Source organism: Corvus cornix, chromosome 17 (genome assembly GCF_000738735.6).
Source record: "Corvus cornix cornix isolate S_Up_H32 chromosome 17, ASM73873v5, whole genome shotgun sequence".
Classification (NCBI taxonomy): domain Eukaryota; kingdom Metazoa; phylum Chordata; class Aves; order Passeriformes; family Corvidae; genus Corvus; species Corvus cornix.
Window position 1 is genome coordinate 8,868,367 of NC_046346.1, and position 20,081 is coordinate 8,888,447.

Here is a 20,081-nt window from a genome sequence, read left to right on the forward strand (position 1 = left end):
ATCCCCTCATCCTGACTCTGGGCAGGACCAGGGTGAAATAAAAGTGAAAAAAAAAAATAAAAGTGAAAAAACAAAGTTTGATGGAATGATTTGAGACCATCTCTAGAGCAAGGAGGACAAGGGAATCGTCTTCTCTCCAGTTTTCAGTGAGGTTTCCTCAGTGACATCCAAAAATCTTCTCCCAGTGTCAGTGTCCAGCCCCACTGTGCCTGCACGGGGAGGGCTCCCCAACCTGGAGGTTTCCCATCCTGGAGAAGGTTCTCCACCCTGAAGATGGTTCCCCATCCTGGAGAAGCTTTCCCATCCTGAAGATGGTTCCCCATCCTGGAGAATGTTCCCTATCCTGGACAAGGTTTCCCCACCCTGGAGAAGCTTTCCCATCCTGGACAGCGTTCCTCACCCTGGAGAAGCGTTCCCATCCTGGAGAAAGTTCCCCATCCTGGAGAAGGTTTCCCACCCTGGAGAAGGTGTCCCTGTGCTGTTTCCCCCATCTCAGCAGCCTTTCCCCACCACCCACCCCTCCTACCCCTTCTCCACTCACCGGCAGCCCCGGCGGTCCCGGCAGCCCCGGTGGTCCCGGCTTCACACGGCCCTGGTGTCCACGTGCCACCCACAATCCGGCATGTCCTGCTCCGAGAGGATTCTCTGGGACACCCACCACTGCCCCTGCCCTCAGGGGACCTTTGGGGACGTTTCCTTTGGGAGCAGCCCCCCGATGAGGCGATGGGGACACCTTGGGGAAGGGGTCCAGGCGAGGTTTGCCGGGCGGGAGCCGCTGCCGCGTACCCACGTCCCCCGCCAGCTTCTCGGTGGTGACGTTCTCCTCACGGGGGTCAGAGCCACGCTCCTTCTTGGCTGCTTGGGGGGGTTTGATGGAGGCTCCTGGGTGGGTGAAGCACTGTCAGATTCCCAGAAACCGGGATGGAGAAAAGGAGGAAAATCGTGGACTCACCGGAGCTTCTCCTGAGCGCTGGCCTGCCGGGGCCGGTGATTTTGTTGTAGGTGGAGTTCAGCAGCTCAAAGCCTTCATCCTCAATGGACAGGCTGCCCTCTTCCTCCTCCTCCTCCTCAGCTGGTGGCACCTTGTGAGCAGAGAGGGAAGCCAGGGCGCTCCCATCAGGCTGGAGGTTGAGTGTCCCCTGGGCAACCTCCCACGGCCAAGGTGGCCCCAGGGTCAAATCTGAACTGCTGAGTCTGGAGTCCTGAAAAAGAAGAAAGGAAAAAGATGAAGTTTGAAGGGTTCACTTATTTTTTTCCTTCTTTGCTGCTCAATGGACTGCCCAGGGAGGTGGTGGAGTCACCATCTCTGGGAGTATCCAAGGAATGACTGGATGTGGCACTCAGTGCTCTGGTCTGAGTGACAAGGTGGTCACAGGTTGGACTTGATGACCTTGGAGGTCATTTCCAACCTTAATGACTCTGTAATTCCTAATTTCCCACATGCTGGAATGCTGCTGGGGGGATGAAGCAGGGCACAGCTTGTGAGCCCCAGGCAGGAGCCCTCAAATTCCAGGGCAGCTCATCCAGAATGAGCAGGACACTTCATCCACCCCCAAACCAAAACTCTCCTTCCACAAGGGACACGAGCTGCTCTGGGCACCCTGTGCCAGGGCCTGCCCACCCTCCCAGGGAACAATTCCTTCCCCATATTCCATCCAGCCCTGCCCTCTGGCACTGGGAAGCCATTCCCTGTGTCCTGTCCCTCCGTGCATTGTCCCCAGTCCCTCTGCAGCTCTCCTGGAGCCCCTTTAGGGGCTCTTTCTGCCCAACAACCTCCAGCAGAGCCCCGGCACTGCCCAGGGATGGGGGAAAACGGCAGCACTGGGAGGAATGACCCCACTCGACTCAAAAACACCGGCTGTGGAAAAGGAGCTGAACTTCAGAGCTCCCTGCACTGCAAAATCCCACCACTTTTCCACCCAGCACTGGTGAAAGCACCTCAGGCTGGGCTGGTGGGTGGGTGTGAAGGTCCTGCACCTCTCCTGGAGCAGCTGCAGCATTTCCAGCAGCTCCACACGGCCACCAGCCCTGCCTGGAGCCCGCTCCGTGCTGCTCCTGGGCTCCGTGGGGACACGCACAGCGCGTGGCACCGCGAGCTGGTGGCACCAGCCCGGCCTGGTGGCTCCTGGTGGAGAAGCTGCTGAGAAACCAGCTGAGAGAAGTCACTAGAGGGAGATGCAGCCCCACGCTTGCCTTGCAGGGCCGGGAAGGAGACCTGGAGAGTCCTTCCCATCCTTCTTCCCACATTCCATGGGCTGAGCCCAGCACCTGGCTCCCGTTCTGCTTTGCTCCATGGATCCACTGGCTTGGGAGCAAGCACCAAGGGGGATTTGCAGGAGCAGCAAGCAGGAAAAACAACAATTTTCCTGCCAGAAGTGGTGATCCTGCAGGTGAGATCCTGCAGGTGAGAACCCAACGGTCCCAGTGGAGCCGACTCTGGCCAAGCCCATTTGGGATGACCACAGGAGGTGGAGGAGCTCCAAAGGCAGCAGGAGCTGCTGAAGCTTTGGCTCTGCTGCCAGCAGATTGGAGATTTCCAAGCTCTTCCCATCCCGAGTGGAGGAGAAAAAATTAATTTTGTAATTTTGTAGGTTTTTAACATTTAAATTTTGTAATTTTTCAATTTTTTATTTTTGCAATTTTTTACCTTTGTAATTTTGTATTTTTTTATTATTATTTTGCTGTTAAAATGCCGAAAAAGAGAAGCCCCTTGCTGATCGGCTGTCCCAAGCAAAGAGGCTGCAAGGGTTGCAATTAATCAATTAAAATAAATCAGTGGAGGCATTGCTCCACACAGAGAACCAGAGAGGAGGATTCAAAACTCCCCTCCCTTCACCCCATCACCCCCCACCCTCACAGTGTCCCCTCAGAGGTGGTGGCTGGTCAAAAATCACCTGAAGAGATGCTAAAATTGGGTCCCTGAGTTGACTAAACCCACCTGGGCACGACCCCTCCAGCCTCGTGGAGCTGCAAAGAGGCTTTGCCCAAAATCTGGAGCATCACCAGGGTCCTCCCTGTGCAGCCCGAGGGTGGCACCTCTGCCAGGGGCACCTCGAGAGCCCCACTCCTCATTTCCACAGCCCAGACAAGCTCCTGAGAGAGGGACAAGGGACAGCAGAGTCCCCACAGGGCAGTAGCTCCCTCGAGGGGAACACAGGGAATATTTGTTCTTTTTGCAGCAATTCCTGGAAGGGATAAAAGCCACAGCCCTTTCTTTTGGAGTTGAAATAAAGAAATGAAGAGTTGGAATCAAAAATTTTTGCTTGCAGAAATTAAACTGTGAAGCAGCGCCATTTTGATGTTACATTTTTGGTGCTTTTGGGGGTTTTCTGAATAAAAGCAGGTCTTGAAATACACCTTTAATGGTGGGAAAAAAAAAAATCAATGGACTTCAGCTTTCCAACTTGATCTGTATTTCTCCCTCCAACCAATTGTTCTGGTTTTGATCCAAAGTGTTCATTTCCTTAAAACACATTTTGCAACCAGTGAACCCCGAGGATTGGAAAGTTTCAGCTTTCAGGAAGAGAACTTGGTGCCTCATTTTGTACACCTTGGAGTGGAAAATTAACAGAAGACAGCAGCACCTCTCTGCTCCACAGGGCTGGGGGATTCAGCCCAAGGGCCTCAACAGCCAAACATTTAAAAACCAGTTCCTCAAAGGACAGTTTCCTGTGGGTACCAGCTGGTAGAAGGCATCAGGGAATGGTTTGGGTCGGAAAAGACCTTACATCCCATCTCATTCCACCCCTGCCACAGGCAGGGACACCTTCCATAGACCAGGTTGCTCAGATTTCCAACCAACTCAGCCAGCAGGTGAGGAACAGTGCGGTGAGAATTCCCAAACCTTATTAACCACGAGCTGTGAGGCGCTGCAGGGGCAGGAGCTGAAGAGTTCGGGTTCTCAGTGGGTGATGCTGGTGCAGAAGAGCTCCACAGGATGTGCCAGCCTGGGAATCCCAGTGGGAAGCCACATCCAGGCCTGGCAGCTGGCACTGGGAGCCTGGAATTCCCACACAGTGCAGACGAGGAGGTTTTAAATTCACCTTCAACACTTGACATGGGAAAGGTCCACACTGGAAACTCCACGAGAAAAGGGTCTCAAGTAAAAGTTACTGAGGCATGAGGCTGAATTATATTGGCTGTGTAAACACAACTAAAGCCAAAATCAATAGAACCCATCCTTGATCCTCCAAACAGGCCAAATTTAGAGGAGAACCAGCTGAGAGGGACAAATTGGGAACAGCTCAGTAGTTGTCCAAAAGCGTGAGAGTTGAGTGAGGCATGTGAGTTTGAGCTCCCAGAAATTCCAGCTGGGAAGTGGGGAAGGAGCCCAGATTGAAAGCAGCCATTAAGGGTGATAAAACAGAAGGGAAAAAAGAAGGAATTGGCACGTGACAAGCAAGGCAGGGTCTGTGATTTGCAGAACATTTGATTAAAGAAGGAAAATAAAGGAGCAGAAGTCTCTGCCCCAGCCACATCTTGGGTCCCCCTCGTCACCTGCCACGTGGCAGTGACAGAACCACAGCAGCGACGTGGGAAGAGCTGGAGAATCCCACTTAGAAAATCCAGATGACATAACCAAAGACAACAAAACACTTCCCATTCCAGAGGTTCAGAGCAGAGGTTTCTCAATCCCAGCCCCATAATTTAACCCCAAAAGCATGAAAACCTCAGGCTCTCCCCAAGACAAGCACTGAATTTTCAGTTTGGCTCTGAGAGCTGGGGAAGCTCCAGGGGACTGACTGGGAAAAGGCTTCGTGTTGTGCCAATATGGAATTAAATTTAAAAAAAAAAGGCAAACAGGAAGCTTTGAGTAATTACAGACCTCTTCCCTCAAGCTGAGCCCAAGCAAAATAACAGAGCAACTGATATGGGGCTCATTAATAAAGAAACCACGGATATGTAATTAATGCCATGGTTTTGGAAAGAGTTGCAAACTTGGGATGTTGCCTGAGGAGCCTAAGAGTGTTTTACTGACAAAGATAACAGTGCTGCTGGACTTCTGGAGGGCTTTTGAGCTGATTCCAAATCCAAAAATTCCTAAATGACAAAGGGGTTAAAGCCCAGCTTGGAGCATCCCTGTTTACAGCAGTGCAGACAACCAGCAAACCACTCGGCCCTAATTTTCAGCTGGGTCAGGCTGGGTAAAACCGAGTTCAAAGCTCAGGTCTTCTCCCAGGAAACAGATATTTTGGTTAAAAGAAGCCTCTTCCACCCAACAGCCGAAGGTACAACATGATTCACTCAAGATCAGAGATGGACAATTTTAAACTATTTTTTTCCAGCACATTTTTAGCATCAAGCCCCTAGAAGAGGCTGCATCATGGGGAAAAAAAAATTTGAAATCAAGGTTGGACTGATTTAAAGAAGGAATAAGTGCCAGGAAATGCCGTGGGCTGCGTCCAGCAGCAGCTCAGGTCACACAGTTGTACCTGTGGAGCTGCAGCACCCACAGCAGGAGTCTGGAGGGGATAAATCCCTCCCTCTGCTCTGCCCTCATTCCTGGAAGGGGCTGCAGCCCTGAGACGTTGCTCCATCCTTCTCCAGTTGCTCCAGGCCAGAAAAGCAGGAGCCTCTTTCTCCATGAAACCAGGAACAGCTCAGCACAGTGATCCCCACCCCACAGGGGCAGAAATGTTTGCTCACGAGTTTCCCACATGACACCTGGCTGCTGGATTTGGGAAGGGACTGCACAAAAAAATAAACAAAGTAAATTATTTCTAGTGCCAGCATCTAAAGAGGCTACAAGAAATTTGGAGAGGGGACTTTTTACAAAGGTGTGGAGTGATAGGACAAGGAAGAACAGTTTTAAACTGGAAGAGATTTAGATGGGATATTGGGAAGGAATTCTTGGCTGGGAGGGTGGGATGGAATTCCCAGAGAAGCTGTGGCTGCCCCATCCCTGGAAATGTCCCAGGCCAGGCTGGAAAGGATTTGGAGCAACCTGGGAAGGTTTCCCACAGGAACAAGATGGTTTTTATTTGGAGATCCCTGTGACCCCTCAGCAATGCCTCATTCCCCCAGGGGGATGTTTGGGGCTCCCTGATGTCCTACCCAGGCTCAAACTTGAAGCAACCCAAAATCCCAAACATCCCTGCAAGCTCCACATCCAGGGGCCACGCTGAGCCTGGGAACCTCGGGAGGATTCCATGTGCTCCCTGCCACTCTCCTGCAGCACTGGTGCCTCACCTTTCCAAAGGAAAAGCAGGACAAGCCCCATTCCTCAGTGCCCTCAGCAGGGCCTTGCACAGGGGATGTGGCTCCCCAGGGACACGGCCGTGAAGCTGCAGCAGGACACGAGACACTGGTGGGACAACAACGGCCTGGGAAGCATCTGGAGATGCTGATCACCAACCAAGGCCTTGCTGGGACACTTCTGGCACATGACAAGCCCTAAAAGTCAGCAAGGGCATAAAAGCTGCCCTCAGGCAGGGGGTCAGGTCATAAAAGGCTGGAGAGCAGCAGTAATTCCCACCAGAGGATGCCTCACGGCCTGGCTGGGTGGAGCAGCACCTTGGTTTGGGGATTAAAAACCTCTGGGGTTCAGCTCAGTGCAGTCCTGTCATTACATTTATCCCACAGTGGGTTTCATGGACAATAAATTATCCACAGATCTTCTCCTGCTGGAAAAAAAATGGATTCAGAGCTCTTCAGGGGGCTGAGATATCAGAGCTATCAGGTACAACATCTCAAGATAAGGCCTGAGAGCGGGGAGATAGAGCTGGGCTCCAGCTGTCAGTCACATTCCCCACAGGGATATTTGGGATTATCCCAGCTTATCCAAGGAGCCAGCAGCCCCAGAGCTCCAGGGCAGCAGCGGGGTGGAAGAGGGACAGTTCCCCCATGAGGGCTTGTCTCTGTCAGTCAGGATGGGCCAGGCCCAAGCCTTTTGTGTCGGGTATTTTAAAGCCCAGCACCAGGAGTACATGCAAGGCCTGACTTACACAGGCTCCACACTGCTCTGCTTTGACAGGAAGGATGGAATTTTAGGGTTGAGTGAGCCTGAAGGAGTGATTGCCAGCCCAGCTGTGCTCACTGACAAACCTGAGCAGGAAGAACAGAGGTGCCACGACCCAGCCGAGCGTTTCCATGGAGCTTTCACAGCATTTTTAAATCAAGAAGAAATTTCCAAACTTTTACTGCCCAGATAATTAAACCTGTCAAGTTTTCAAGTTCCAGGTTTGAAGTTTCTTTGGAAATCTGTGGGATTTAAGCTTTGCCTGTTTGCTGAATGGCTTTAGGATCCCAGGTTAAGCTGCCTTGAAAAAGCCATTCAGTTCAGGATCCAGCTCAGCCCTCCTGCTCACGGTTAGGGCAGGCAGCCAAAGAGAAAACAGAAAGCAGGAGAAGTGGCTCAACACCATCCACATCCCCAAGATTGTTCAGAAATGACAATTTAACCCTCAAAAAAGAAAAAAAATCCCAAAAGGTGTAGGCTGCAATTCAGGTATCACTGCCAGTAACCAACAACCCTTCTATTGCCTTGCCCCCCTTACATCATCCTGAGCCTCCATAATTATTTAGCTCTAATTAACAATTAAGGAATCCACCAATGTACTAATTTACTTCTAAATGAACAAAGGAACTAGAAGGCAGAGCTGTGGCCTGTCTCTGCAGCAGAGCTGGGCTGCTCCTCATTACTCCCAAACTGCAGCAGCTTTTTTATTCCTAATAAATCCTAACGCCAACAATTCCGAGGCGTCTCTGCTCCTTATTAAGGGCTTGAAAAATAAACTTGTCCCAAATCCAGAATATTGTTCATTTTCCCCTGCAGACCAATGAATTTCACCACTTTCCTTGTTATGGCAACGTCTTGCCAGGGGCTGGGAGAACCGGCTGGGAAACGAGCATCGGATGGGGGGAATCCCATCCCAAACAGGATCCAGCAGGATGGCAGAGCCCACCTTCCATAAGTGCCCAGGAAAGGTGATTTTTGCCACCTCAGTTCGTTACAAACCCACCCAGCAAACCTGGGGCACATTCACCCCTGAGCTGCTGAGCCCGGAGCAGACGGGATGGACCCGGCTGCCAAAGGTCACTTGGCCAGTTCCAGTTTGGAATTCTCCAGGTGTAGCCAGGTGGGAGGAGAGAGACTCTCCCCAAAGAGTTAACAGCAACCAGGAGGCTGAGGGGAATGAAGAACTGCTCAGTCACACACACACAAAAATCCCCATTTGCATTTGCTGGCGGCTTTCCCCTCAGGATGTGCCTGCATGGACTCGAACAACAAAGCTTGGCTCAAAATCCCAAATCAAGCAGGAACACAAAGGCAGCCTCGCTCAGAGCACTGCCTCATGTCCCCAGCACATGCACAAGAGCTGGGGACACGCTCCAAGCGCCAGCTGGGGAACAGCAGCTCCAACACGGAGCTCAGCACCAGGAGCACCAGTGGGACTGGGGAGCAGCCACCCCAGATCCCAGGAAACCACACCAAGGAGGGCTCCAGAACCACAACCACCTCCTCCATGGAGAGCTCCAGCCCTTCCCACCTCCTCAGTGACAGCAGGGACATCCTGGGGGATGCCTCCCCAGGCACGCATCACACCCCACTGTGGGCAGGAGTAGTGGTCACCCTGCTTTATCCCGAATCCTGCCACCCTGCTGGCCTCACCTCCTTCCCTCCAGGCTAACCCAGCCTGGCTCAGCTCCCAGGCAGATCCACGAAGCCTGATCCATCTCATTCCCTGCTCCACCACCACCCCTCTGGCTCCACGGAGGTCACCTGAGCACTCACCGTGACCCCCACCAGGTCTGGGACACGGCAAGGGACGCTCAAACCATTAAAGAGAGAGGTTGCAGTAAAAAAAATAACAGTAACAGCCAAGAAAATAATAATAGTGGCCTTGGCTGGGTATTTTGGCTTTGCCTTATTGCTCATTAAAGCAACTCGTGTCGCCAGGAGACAGCTTGGGGGTGACAGCAGAGGGACACGAGGAAGGACAGTGCAGGAGTCGTACCTGAGCAGATGAATCCTGGACTTCATTGATTTCCTTTGGCACCTGGAGAGTTGGAGAGAGAAAAGAGGAAAAATGTCACTGCCCAAGGAGCAGCACTGACTTCAGCAGGTGCTTACTGCTGGCTCCAGGATTGAGGAATTGCCTCTGCACAGGAAACATCCAGGGAATGCACAGCGGGAGCCAACCCTTCACAGCAACACGAGGGAATGACCTCTGATCAAACCTCCCAAGAGTTTGGGTGGGTTTTGCAGTTTCTGTTGATTTGGAAGCTCCTCAGCCCTGAGGAGGGCCAGCAAGGGATGGGAACTGGGGAGATGTGGGGCAGAATCATCCCGTGGGGTCTCACCTGCAGCCAATTTACTGATGCTTAAAGTGACATTTTCTCCTTGCTGGGTGAGACCCCAGAGCCATTCAGGGAAGAGCTCCAGGCCTCCAGAGCTTGGGATAATACAGGTTTCATTTTGGGATGACCAGGGGTTCCACTGGACACTCGGACACTCCTGCTTCCCTCAGAGCAGGAGGGAACCAGTGTGACCAGCTCTGAGTTACACTCAGCCTTCTCCACACTCCCTGGCCAAGCCAGCTCCTTAATCCCTCATGAGCAGGGCTTTCCCAAAAATCCTCCTCTTCGAATAACCCACACAAAACGAAGCAGCCCATGCTGGGAGTGCAGCAGCCCCTGCAGGGCTGTCACCACTCCCTGATTCCTGCCTGGGCATGCTGGCTCCAGCATCCCAAAGGACACCTTGGCCACGAGCCAGACAGGACAGATGCCCCATCCCACGCCCAGCTCCCTCCCTTGGCACTGCCCTTCCCCAGCAGCTGTCCCAGCTCCTCACCAGAGCACAGGAACGGGTGTTACACACGGGAGGCTCGTGCCAAGCGCTGACATCCAGCACCTGCCTCTCGCCAGCTTTTTGCAGGCTCCTATGGAGCACTTCCTATGGAGATACCTGGCCTAAGATGTGAGGAATCTCCCTGGGCCAACTCCAGCTCCTGAGGAAAGCCTGGGTGCTTCATGTTTTGGGGGATTTATGATGTGATCTGGGCTTTATGACACAGAAAAGTTTGTTGGAAATTTGCTGAACACTGCAACGGAAGCGAAGTCCCCCAAATTTCCATTTTCCAGCAATGCTGGCAGAACAGAGGGACAACCCCTGGAAGGAGGATGCACCAAAGGGTGCAATGCTGCTGGGAGGGGGCAAGAATTCCAGAGTGGTGTCCATGTCAAGGACAGCTTTGACCTCCTCCCAGAAACGAAGCTCCAGCTGCAGCATTACTCAAAGCTTTCCAGTGTCACACACAGGAGCACGTCCAGTCATTCCCACCCCCAGGCTTTCCCTGGATCCCAAACTCTCCCTTTAACTCACTCTCCTTGGCACCAAACCAATCTGTGACTTGAAGGGATGGAAAAGAACCACTCCACCTCCTCACATCCCACCCTGAAGTGGGGATCCCAGCACCTCCAGGCTGCATTAAAGCCCTGGGTTGGGCCTTTCATGGGAATCGTGTGACACCAAGGAAAAGCTTGGCCCAGCAGTCCCTAAATTTGTCAGCTGCCCCCAGCCACACCTCTGGCCAGGCTGTTGGGAGCTCCCACGGGGCCCTGTTGAGGTTGAAGGAGCCTGGGCAGGTTGAGTTGTAGCTGTGGCAGTGCTCGGCAGCGGCTGCTGGGTCTCCCATCACGAAGGTCAGCTGCTGGAGAGTGCCCTGGGAGAGACACAGAAACCAGAGTTGATCCCCTGCTTCTTCCAGAGGAGAGGGAAAGGTCTGGAAGGGCCTGCAGGGGAGGTCGTCTCCAGCTTCTCATAGCCAGGGATTTCTTTACGGGATGGTTTGGGCAATGAGCATTCCCTCAGCAGCTTCAAGAGTTGGATGCAGAGATATCACGGGCAGGGACACCTTCCACTGTCCCAGGTGCTCCAAGCCCCATCCAACCTGGCCAGAGACAGGACAAACTGTTCCAAAATGTAAGAAATGAAGGAAGCCCCGAACTCAGGGCACAGAGTTGCTGAGTTATCTCCATGTCATCATGGAATGATGTGGCCCAACACTTCCAAGGATCCAGGGGCAGCCACAGCTGCTCTGGGCACCCTGTGCCAGGGCCTCCCCACCCTCCCAGGGAACAATTCCTTCCCAATATCCCATCTATCCCTGCCCTTTGGAAGTTTGAAGCCACTGGACACACTCCCCAACCAGATCTTTCCATGCCGACTGCACAGAGACTTCTCTGCATGGTCCAAGTCATGGCCAACACCAGAGGATGAGTGGAAGTCAAACCCAGAGGTGACCTGACTGCTGCCACTTGTGCTGCCCTGACCCAAGCCCTCTGCACAATTCCAAGCCTTTGCAAAGTTTATCCCGCCCAAGCATGAACATAAATGTTGTTTCGGGAAGAGAAGGTGATGGAAATGGTTTCTTTCAGAGGGAGCTTGCAACCTCCTTCATGCAGGCAGAGCAGACCCTGCCCAGCTCTCACCTTAAAGGGGATCTCGAAGGACTCGATGAGGCCTCCGATGATGATCAGTCCCTCGGTGCTCACTCCCATCCCAAAATAGTTGGACCAGCTCACTCTGTCCACCAGCCGACAGTCCACATGCAACTCCAGCCTCTCCAGCGAGATGCTGAGAGCCACTTGGTGCCAGCGCCCGTCACCCAGGAAGGACACTGGGAACCTGAGGGAAAGGGAAGAGGCAGAACAGGAAACTTCATCCCACACCTTATCCAGGACCAGCCTTCACCCCTCAGCAGCTCCCAGGTGTCCTGGGTTGCAGTGTATTCTATTACCATCCTCATGAGCTGTTGAAATCAGGTGGGGCAGTGTTTCCTTGCCTCCTCCCCCCAGACTATCTTGCTGTTCATGGCCCATCATTGTCCTGCCGCCTGACTCAGAGATAACTCCCTCCGGACTATCTTCTGTTAATGAGCCTAATCAACACTTGGCCTCATGACTCATTACCCCATTGTGAGATGTTCCACCCAGAGGGAGGAACCAAGAATCCCATCGTGGATATAATCTGAGACTCTGAACACCAGAGACAACCCTTTCCACTGGATCTCCAGAGGACAGGAGCTACACAGCCACCACTGGACCTTCTGAGGAAGAGCAGACCCCTTTACTACAGGATCACCGCTTCAGAGGACTGTGGCCACCATTCTACCAGACTGCTACCACCACCCTGCCTAACAGGGACTCAGGCTGTATCTTGACTCTGTCAGTTTGAGCCAGTGTTTTCTTTTAGTTTTTTCCTTTTCTTTAATTTCCCCATTAAATTGTTATTCTGCCTTGGTGCCTCCCACTGGTTTGTTTTCAAGCTAGTACACTCCTTATCCATCCTTAGTGCAGACAAAATGAACAATCCTAGAGTTATTACAACACCATCACTTTCTTCCATGGATTTGTGGATGTCCACAACCAGTTGAGACATCTGAGAACTGCCTTTCTTTTGTGGTTGGATTTATCCCCAGGGATCTAAACCTTTTGGTCCTTTGCTTTGTTTTCCAGAGCTGCATCGTTTTGGCAGAGCGGAGTTTGGAGGAGAGACAACCTGCACCAGGTCTGAGGGCCATCACCTTCCTTCAGCTGAGGTGAGCTCAGCACTGCCCAAAGCCCACCAGAGTGAGAAACCCTGACCCTTGGCCTTGGGAATGGAAAAGGAAGGATGGAAAGGCAGGAAAACAGCACCTGGGCTGGGACTTACTCATAGTGTCTCCTCCTCGTGGTGACAAAGACCAGGCCATAGGGGTTAATCCTGATCTGGAAGAGCACATGGCTCCGATGGCTGAGGATGGTCACCAGGCTGGTGTCCTCCTTCAGGGAATACCTGAGCTTCAGCAGCACGCTCAGCTCATCTGCAAACCTGGCAGACAGAGGGGACACGTGACACTACACAGCTGCTGCTGTGTCACCATGAACCGACCCTTTGAAATGAAAAAATTTGGGTCACAGCACAGAGGAACTGAGTGAGAATGAAAAATAAAGAGAAACAAGAGCAAAGAATTGTTCCAGTTGTGAGCTTCAAAGAGAAGCAGCCAGGCCTAATTTAGCATTGCCCACACACCCTCAGCATGGGGTGATGGGGCCGTGCCAAGGTGTCCTTCCTGCACCCAACCAAGAACCATCAAAGAACCCCAGAATGATTTGGGTTGGAGGAAACCTTAAAGCTCATCCCATCCTTCCACTAGGCCAGGTTGCTCCAATCCCCATCCAACCTGGCCTTGGACACTTCCAGAGACAGGACAAACTGTTCCAAAATGTAAGAAATGAAAGAAGGCCCAAACTTAGAGCACAGAGTGGCTGAATTATCTCCATGTCATCATGGAATGGGCTCTCCAAGGAACTCCTCAAACCAACGGCCACACCTCAGGTGATTTTTGAGCCCCACCAGCCCATCCCCACCCCCTGAAGGGAGGTTACCTGTCCCCAAAGGCCTCCCTGGTGGGGATGTTGAGGGTGGCGTACTGCCCGATCTCCAGGATCCTGCACTTGCTGTGGTCGTAGCCAAAGGAAACATTGCTGAGGTCCTGGGCATGCAGAGTGATTTTGTCCAGCAGGTTCACCTCGTCTGTGTTGGGGGAGAGGAGAGAGATGCTCAGGAGGCTGAGAAACCTCCACTACAGGGCTCTGCTCTGGTCGTTTTTCAAAAGAAAAACACAAATTGGACAACAGACAAAACCTGCAGGAAGAAGAGTGTAAATTTGGGAAAATTAAAATTCAGCACACAAATTCAGCAGACTCAGCCCACAAAAACCATTCAGACAACTCTACAGCCAGGTGAGATTTCTGAACCCCAATATGAGCTTCAAGGCCACTCTCCCAAAGACAGGAAGGGCCATTCCTTCCCCAGCAGTGGTGGGACCTTCACAACCACAGAGCTGGGATGCTCAGGGCTGTAAAGCAGAGCCTGGGACACAAACATCCCAAACCACAAGTCCTGGAGCAGCTGGGTACAGGAATCCTGCTCGTCCTGCCCCAGATTTCCTTGCTGATGTTGTAAACAAAGAATTGGACCAAGCAGTGGGAAAAAGTTGCAGTGTCCCAACCAGCGCATGGGGACACCCCTCTCTGCCCAAAGCAGGGTTCAGCCCTATTCCAAGGTCAGGAATTCCAGAGGGAATTCCCAGAAAGGAGAGGATCCACTCTCAGAATGTGCTGTGAACATTCAAGATGATTTGAACAGGGGGAGAGCCCCTGCCCTGGGCTGTTTGGCAGCACCACGAGGAGTTTTCACTCCCCTGGCGAACAGAGATTTTCCCTTTCCAAATTCATTCCTTAACTAAAGGATCTTTGAACTACAGGAACACCTGAGGAAAAATGTCTTTAAAATCTCAAGGTTTCTTGTTCCTCTCCATCAGCAAAAAGACCTTCAGACCTCTGGCTCTACCCAGACAACTAAAACCAGGTCCCTCCAGTGTGGCACCAACCCTGCCACCAGCAAGGAGTGGGGACAAGGGACAGGCCCAGATCAACACCCTTTGGGATCACTCCAGACCCCACAGTCCCTTTCCTGGGAGGGTCTGGACAATCCCACTCGATGATTTGTCAGTGGGAATTGTGCCAGCACCATCTGCATGAGCATCTGCCATGGCTTGGGAAGCATCCAGCCCCTTCATTCCCTGTAACTCCCACTGTGGATGAGGCGTGAGATTTATTTGAGGGCAGACAAACAGCCCCGGGCACGCTGCGACCTGCCAGGAGATATCCACACCCCAGAGAGGGAAAATAGCAAATCAATGGAGCAGAAAGCTGCTTTGATCCACTTCAGACACTCGTGTGTCACTCCTGATGCCATCTCCTCGGAAGACATCGCATGGGAAGAGCCCTGAGATGGGAAGGAATAGGATCCTGCAGGAGATGTGGCTGTTTGGGGGGAGTTGGGATTTCACCTGGGATTTCCCCAGCTCTCCACGTGGGCACAGCATCCACAGGGTTCCAGGCAACCCAAAGCTCTGCAAAATGAAGGTGCAACAGCCTCTGGCAGCAGGAACACCAAAAAACGAGGAGTGAGCCAGAGGGTGCAGGGCTGAGCCCCTGGGAGCCCTGACCAGGCAGAAACCCCAAATGCAAAATCCACCGAGTTTATCAGCACAGCATGTGAATTAATCTGAGACCAAACACAGCTCACAGAGGGAAAACATCCAGAATATTCATCCTCTCCCAGTCCCAAGCTTTTCTGGGAGGCGATTTCCTCCCATCAGTGGAGGAACCTTCACAATTCCATGCCCAGGGGCTGCAGCCCCTACCAGCATCAAGCTTTGCTGGAGATCACGGGCAGTGAGAGTTCAGTGGATCCCATCAGGGATGGGCCTTCCCACAGCTGCTGCAGCTGGAAAAGCCCTGGAATTAACACACAGGGAATATTCCCTGGGGAATAAACAAACAGGGAATGGTTTTAAACTGGAAGATTGATTTAGATTAGAGATAAGGTTTTTTACAGCGAGGCTGGTTAAACACTGGTACAGATTTCCCAGAGCAGCTGTGGCTGCCCCTGGATCCCTGGAAGTGTCCAAGGCCAGCTTGGAGCAGCCTGGGATAGTGGAAGGTGTCCCTGCCTGGGGCAGGGTTGGAACGGGATGGTTTTTAAGGTCCCTTCCAACCCAAACTATAACAGGAATCCAAGAGTAGGTTCCTGCACTGTCTGCAGCTCACGGCCCTACAGTTTTGGGGCCGAAGCTGCTGCACAATGAGGTTGTTCATGACACTGGATTTAGGGCTCACCAGCCTTAACTCCAAAGCTTTTCCTGCTGCTTCTCCCCAGGATTAACCAAGGGCCTCCTCTCCCTCCTGGCACAGCTGCATTTGTGGTTCTTACAAGAACATCACAGATTTGCTTTCCATTGCCAAGCAGGTTTATTTTCTCCCTTGGCCTTGAACTCTGGGAGCAGGCAGGCTGCTTCCCAAGGACATGGATTACCTGGGAAGCCATTCCCAGCTGCAGGGGCTGAGTCACCAGCTCGGAGAGCAGGGTCACAACCTTCCTGGGAGCACATTAACCCCAGGCAGGGGATGCTGAGGCTGCTGAGTGCAGTTGCTGCAGCAGCCAGAGGCAGGAACAGGCCAGGCTGTACATCTGTTACAGGAATTCTGTGTTTCCTTTCCAAAAATCCCACTTTCTCCAGAGTTTTCAGCATTCCCAGGGCTAAGTTGCTTTATCCCCACAGCCAGGCTTCCCTTCTCCTTCCAGAGCCCATCAGGGAACAGCTCTGCTCACCAACATTCTTTCTACCCCTGCACCCTCCTACCTCCATCCTGGACCCCAAAGCAGAGCTCACAGCCCAGCTGGGCTCACCTTGGGCTCTCCCTGTCCATCCCACTGCCCACGGAGCACATCCAGCATCCCAAACCAACAGCTTTGCCCTTCAACCTCTGCCCAGATGCCTCCAGCATGGCTATTCCTGCACTGGAAAGGAGATTCCTGGAGTTCAGCTGCAGCTGCCAAATCCAAGTTGCTCCGAAAAGCAGCGCAGAAATCTTCCCAGGTGTCCCAGTCCCAGGGAGACTTGTGCAGGGGCACTGGGGGAGGGAAGCTAGGGAGCAGGAGCACCCCAGGACAGGCCCAGATTCCAAAGGGGAACGCCCTAAGCAGAGCCAGCCCCTGGGGGATGCTCCACAGGCAGCCCCAGGCAAGGACAGCCAGGAATAGGGTCCAGATCCCTCCTGGAACTCGGTCAGCAGAAAAGGGAAGCACAGGCAGAAGCTGGTGTGGAAACCAGGCCACAGTGAGGGGTAAAGCCCACCCAAGGGACAGAGAGGGGACAGGGACCAAAAAGACAAGGAGATAAATTCCATCCAGGGTCAATATATGGCCCACCCAAGAGGGAAAGACCCCACCACCACAGCTCAGGCTGAGAGCACAGGGCTGAGCTTAAATGGGGCTGCTGGGATAAGCTGGGGGTCCCAGGTGAGACTGGTTGGGGTCATTAAGGTCCATGAGTGCTCTCAGGAATCAGATGGGTTTCAGTGGTGACTCTCCACCATCCCATCCCATCCCGTCCCTCGGGCTGCATCCCAGAAAAAAGTGTTCCCTGAGGGGCACCTCCAGTTGCAGACACAGAAAAGAGACCACCCATCTTCTCCTCTGGCTTGTTTCAATGTGCAAAACTTCCACTGAGCTTTATGTTCTCCCCAAATGAGGGAAAATTGTATTAAACAACCCAAAATTGGGGCCTTGGAGAGCTCCTAACAGGGTCTGTCAGGCTGAGTCACTTCCCCTGGATGTGGCACTGGTTGGAACCTGCAGTAACAGGGCTGGCCAAGCCCTGGGGACCAGCCCAGGGGACAGCTCTGGCTGGGGAATGGAGCCTATGACCTAATGGGCCTTTCCTCCCTCCGATTCCTGAGTGCCTGATGGAAATGTTCTGCCAGGACTCTGCTTAGGATCACTTCGAACTCGGCAGCAGAGAGGCTCGGGCATCACAGCTGGAATTCAATCAGGAAGGCTCCCTGCATGAAGTGATGGAAAACCAGGGCTCTGTCCTGGGGCCTCACACCAGTGACACCAGCACCGAGAGGCCAACCAGCACAGCCCTCCCAGCACACCGGTGCTCCTCCACGTGCCCCTGGCATCCCGCATCCTTTTGCCTCTGGAAGAACGTTGGAGGTTGTGCCTGATTTTTTTTCTGGAGCAAGGGCAGCAAAAATGGCAACTTCACACTTGTTTGGAACTGTCTGGTGGCTCCACACATGGAGCAAGGTCAAGGACACCTCGACACAAAGTTTTTTGTAGGCAGCTCTTCCAGCTTCTCCTTCTGCCCCAGGATTCCTCGTGCCAATGCCCACAGCAGCCACCCGTGTCACTCCCTGTGCCACATCCATTCCCCACTGTTTCCATTTCCCTCCTCATCCGACCATCCCTTTCCAAGGCCACCTCCAGAAGGCACCTGAGGTGAGCTCTAAGCTGCAGCACACGCAGCTCCCGGGGCTGGTTATGCAACAGGATTTCAACCTCCGGAGAGCAGGGATAATTTGGGTTTGACCCCGAGGCTGCAAGTCCAGAGGGGACAGAGCCAAAGCAGGAAGAAAAGGAACAAGGACATTTCCCACGGAGGACGCTGGAGCTATTATGGAAGAGTGAATGCAGCCACCCACCCACGGAGAGGACAGCGAATCCCAGGGAAGCGAAACCTTCTCGGAAGAAAGAGCTCAGCTGCACGCATTGTCTGGGCAGGAAAAACGGGAGCACAGGTTCTCCTGGAGCTCATTACCCGGCTCTGCAGCTGTGCTGCCGCTCCTTTGTGCCCACCCAGCTCTGCGGGGTGGGGATGGGGCTTTTGGGGACAAAGGCTGGGCAGGAGGAAGGGCTGCTGGAAGGCAGGATGACCCCGAGTAAGGATAAGCTGGCTGCAGGGAAAAATAGGGCAAGCGGCAGGAAAGGAGGAGAGCTTTGGGAGCAGGGAAGAGTTTCAGGGCTGCTAAAGCCACGGAGTGGTCACAGGAGTGTGGAAGGGGCAGCTCAGCCTTCAGCTTTATCCTTTATTCTCCTCAGGGCAAATCCCAACTCTCCAAGCCATGAGACGGCATAAAAATCTCATCCCATTAAGTGAGGGGGAGAGAATGTGTCTAAGAAATTGTCTGCTGCCCTTGTGGGGACGTGGAAAGGGTTTGGGACATGGAGCACATGGATATCCTGGAAGCTGAGCAAGGAGACCCTTGTGAAGGAGGCGCTGGGAGGGAGGGTCACAAGGGTGAGCTGCTCTGCAGGGTTTGGTGGCCTGCCTTGCTTTGGGGTTTTTTAACAGGAAACCAAAAAAGAAGCCATTTCCAACCTCCCCAAGACGTGCTGAGAGATCACAGAACCATGACATAGCTCGGGTTGGAAGGGACATTTAAGGGTCACCTCATCCAACCCCACAGACCCCACAGAGCTCCTCACCCATCTCCTTCCTGAGCAACCACCAGAGTTAACCCCACCCAGAGCTCCTGGTCCTTGGAGAGGCGCTCTGGTGTCACCCCAGCCTTGTCCAGCCCTCGCCCGCAGGCCACACTCGCACCTGGGTGCATTTTCCACCCCCTGTTCTCCACATTTCCCCTCCAGACCCTCCTCCCTCTGCTCTGTGCATTCATCTCCTGTCCCCTCCTGGAGCACCGGCAGCAAACGCTCCTGGGCTGAGCTCAAACCTTCACTCATCTCAGTTCAAACACCACAGAAATGATGTTTCATCCACACTCAGGGCTTAAAAGCTTTAAGGAGGGGTATTTTTACATGGTTTTCATTTAAATCCCCACACAACCACTCCTCGACCTGTTCAATTTGGCCTCTCAGCAATTAAATTAATTGCTGAATTACAGGGAGTCAGCGTTGGAATGGGTCTACAATCTGTGGGATTCATTTAAAAACAACTAAAAACATCCCAATAAAACTTGGGTGACACTGAGTGGGGACAAGTGCCATAAACATTGGCCCTCGCTGTCGCTCGTAAATAAACTTCTCATTATTGCTCCCTTGTCAAAGTAAATGAACAGCAAATTCTCCAAACCCTCCCACTCTCTCCAGGGGTTTCCAGCTTTCCAACAGCTTCCCTCTCTGCGGTTTTGTTTTATAGGGCTGGGAGGAAAACAGAAATAAACACCAAAGCCGTGAAGGGATGACCCCAAAAAGCTGCTCTGGGTGGGATGGACACCCCAGGCTGGGAAGAGCACACAGCCAGGGTTTGCAGCCCTGATTTTCATCATCCTCTTGTTCCAATCACTGAATCCCAGGATCATTTAGGTTGGAAAAGACTTCCAGGATCTTCGAGTTCAACCTGTGCCTGAACCCCACCCTGTCCCCGAGTGCCACCTCCAGGCCTTCCTTGGACACCTCCAGGGATGGGGACTCCAAACCTCCCCGGGCAGCCCCTTCTGATGCTTTACAATGTTTTCCATGGAGAAATTCCTCCTGATGTCCCCCCTGACCCTCCCCTGGCACAGCCTGAGGCTCTGTCCTCTCATCCTGGAGAACACTGGTGTGCAAACACCCCAAAACTCCCAGGAACTGTCTGGCTTTGAAAGACTCCAAGGTCAGGACCACCAGGAGGTGCCTCCAGCCCCCAGCCCTGGCTCCAACAGCAGGAGAGGAGAGAAAAGAGCAGGAACAGAGCGAGTTTTTCCTGCTGTTTCCTCCCTGCAGGGTGAGGATTTGCTGA

At 53.0% G+C, this 20,081-nt stretch overlaps 1 protein-coding gene across 6 annotated transcripts in view; it reads right to left on the minus strand.

The window, feature by feature from the left end:
* LOC104688442 (collagen alpha-1(I) chain-like) overlaps nucleotides 1-20,081 on the minus strand; it is a 73,781-nt gene that overhangs the window by 33,513 nt on the left and 20,187 nt on the right. For 5 of the 6 annotated variants that reach the window (XM_039561905.1, XM_039561903.1, XM_039561904.1 and 2 more), the window contains exons 2-8: nucleotides 13,375-13,522; nucleotides 12,659-12,817; nucleotides 11,437-11,632; nucleotides 10,530-10,667; nucleotides 8,958-8,999; nucleotides 953-1,202; nucleotides 542-882 (exon numbers count right to left, since the gene is read on the minus strand). In XM_039561905.1, coding sequence (XP_039417839.1) covers nucleotides 542-882; nucleotides 953-1,202; nucleotides 8,958-8,999; nucleotides 10,530-10,667; nucleotides 11,437-11,632; nucleotides 12,659-12,817; nucleotides 13,375-13,522 — 1,274 coding nt within the window. The remainder of the gene's footprint in view (nucleotides 1-541; nucleotides 883-952; nucleotides 1,203-8,957; nucleotides 9,000-10,529; nucleotides 10,668-11,436; nucleotides 11,633-12,658; nucleotides 12,818-13,374; nucleotides 13,523-20,081) is intronic. The other variant, XM_039561906.1, reaches the window with a different exon arrangement.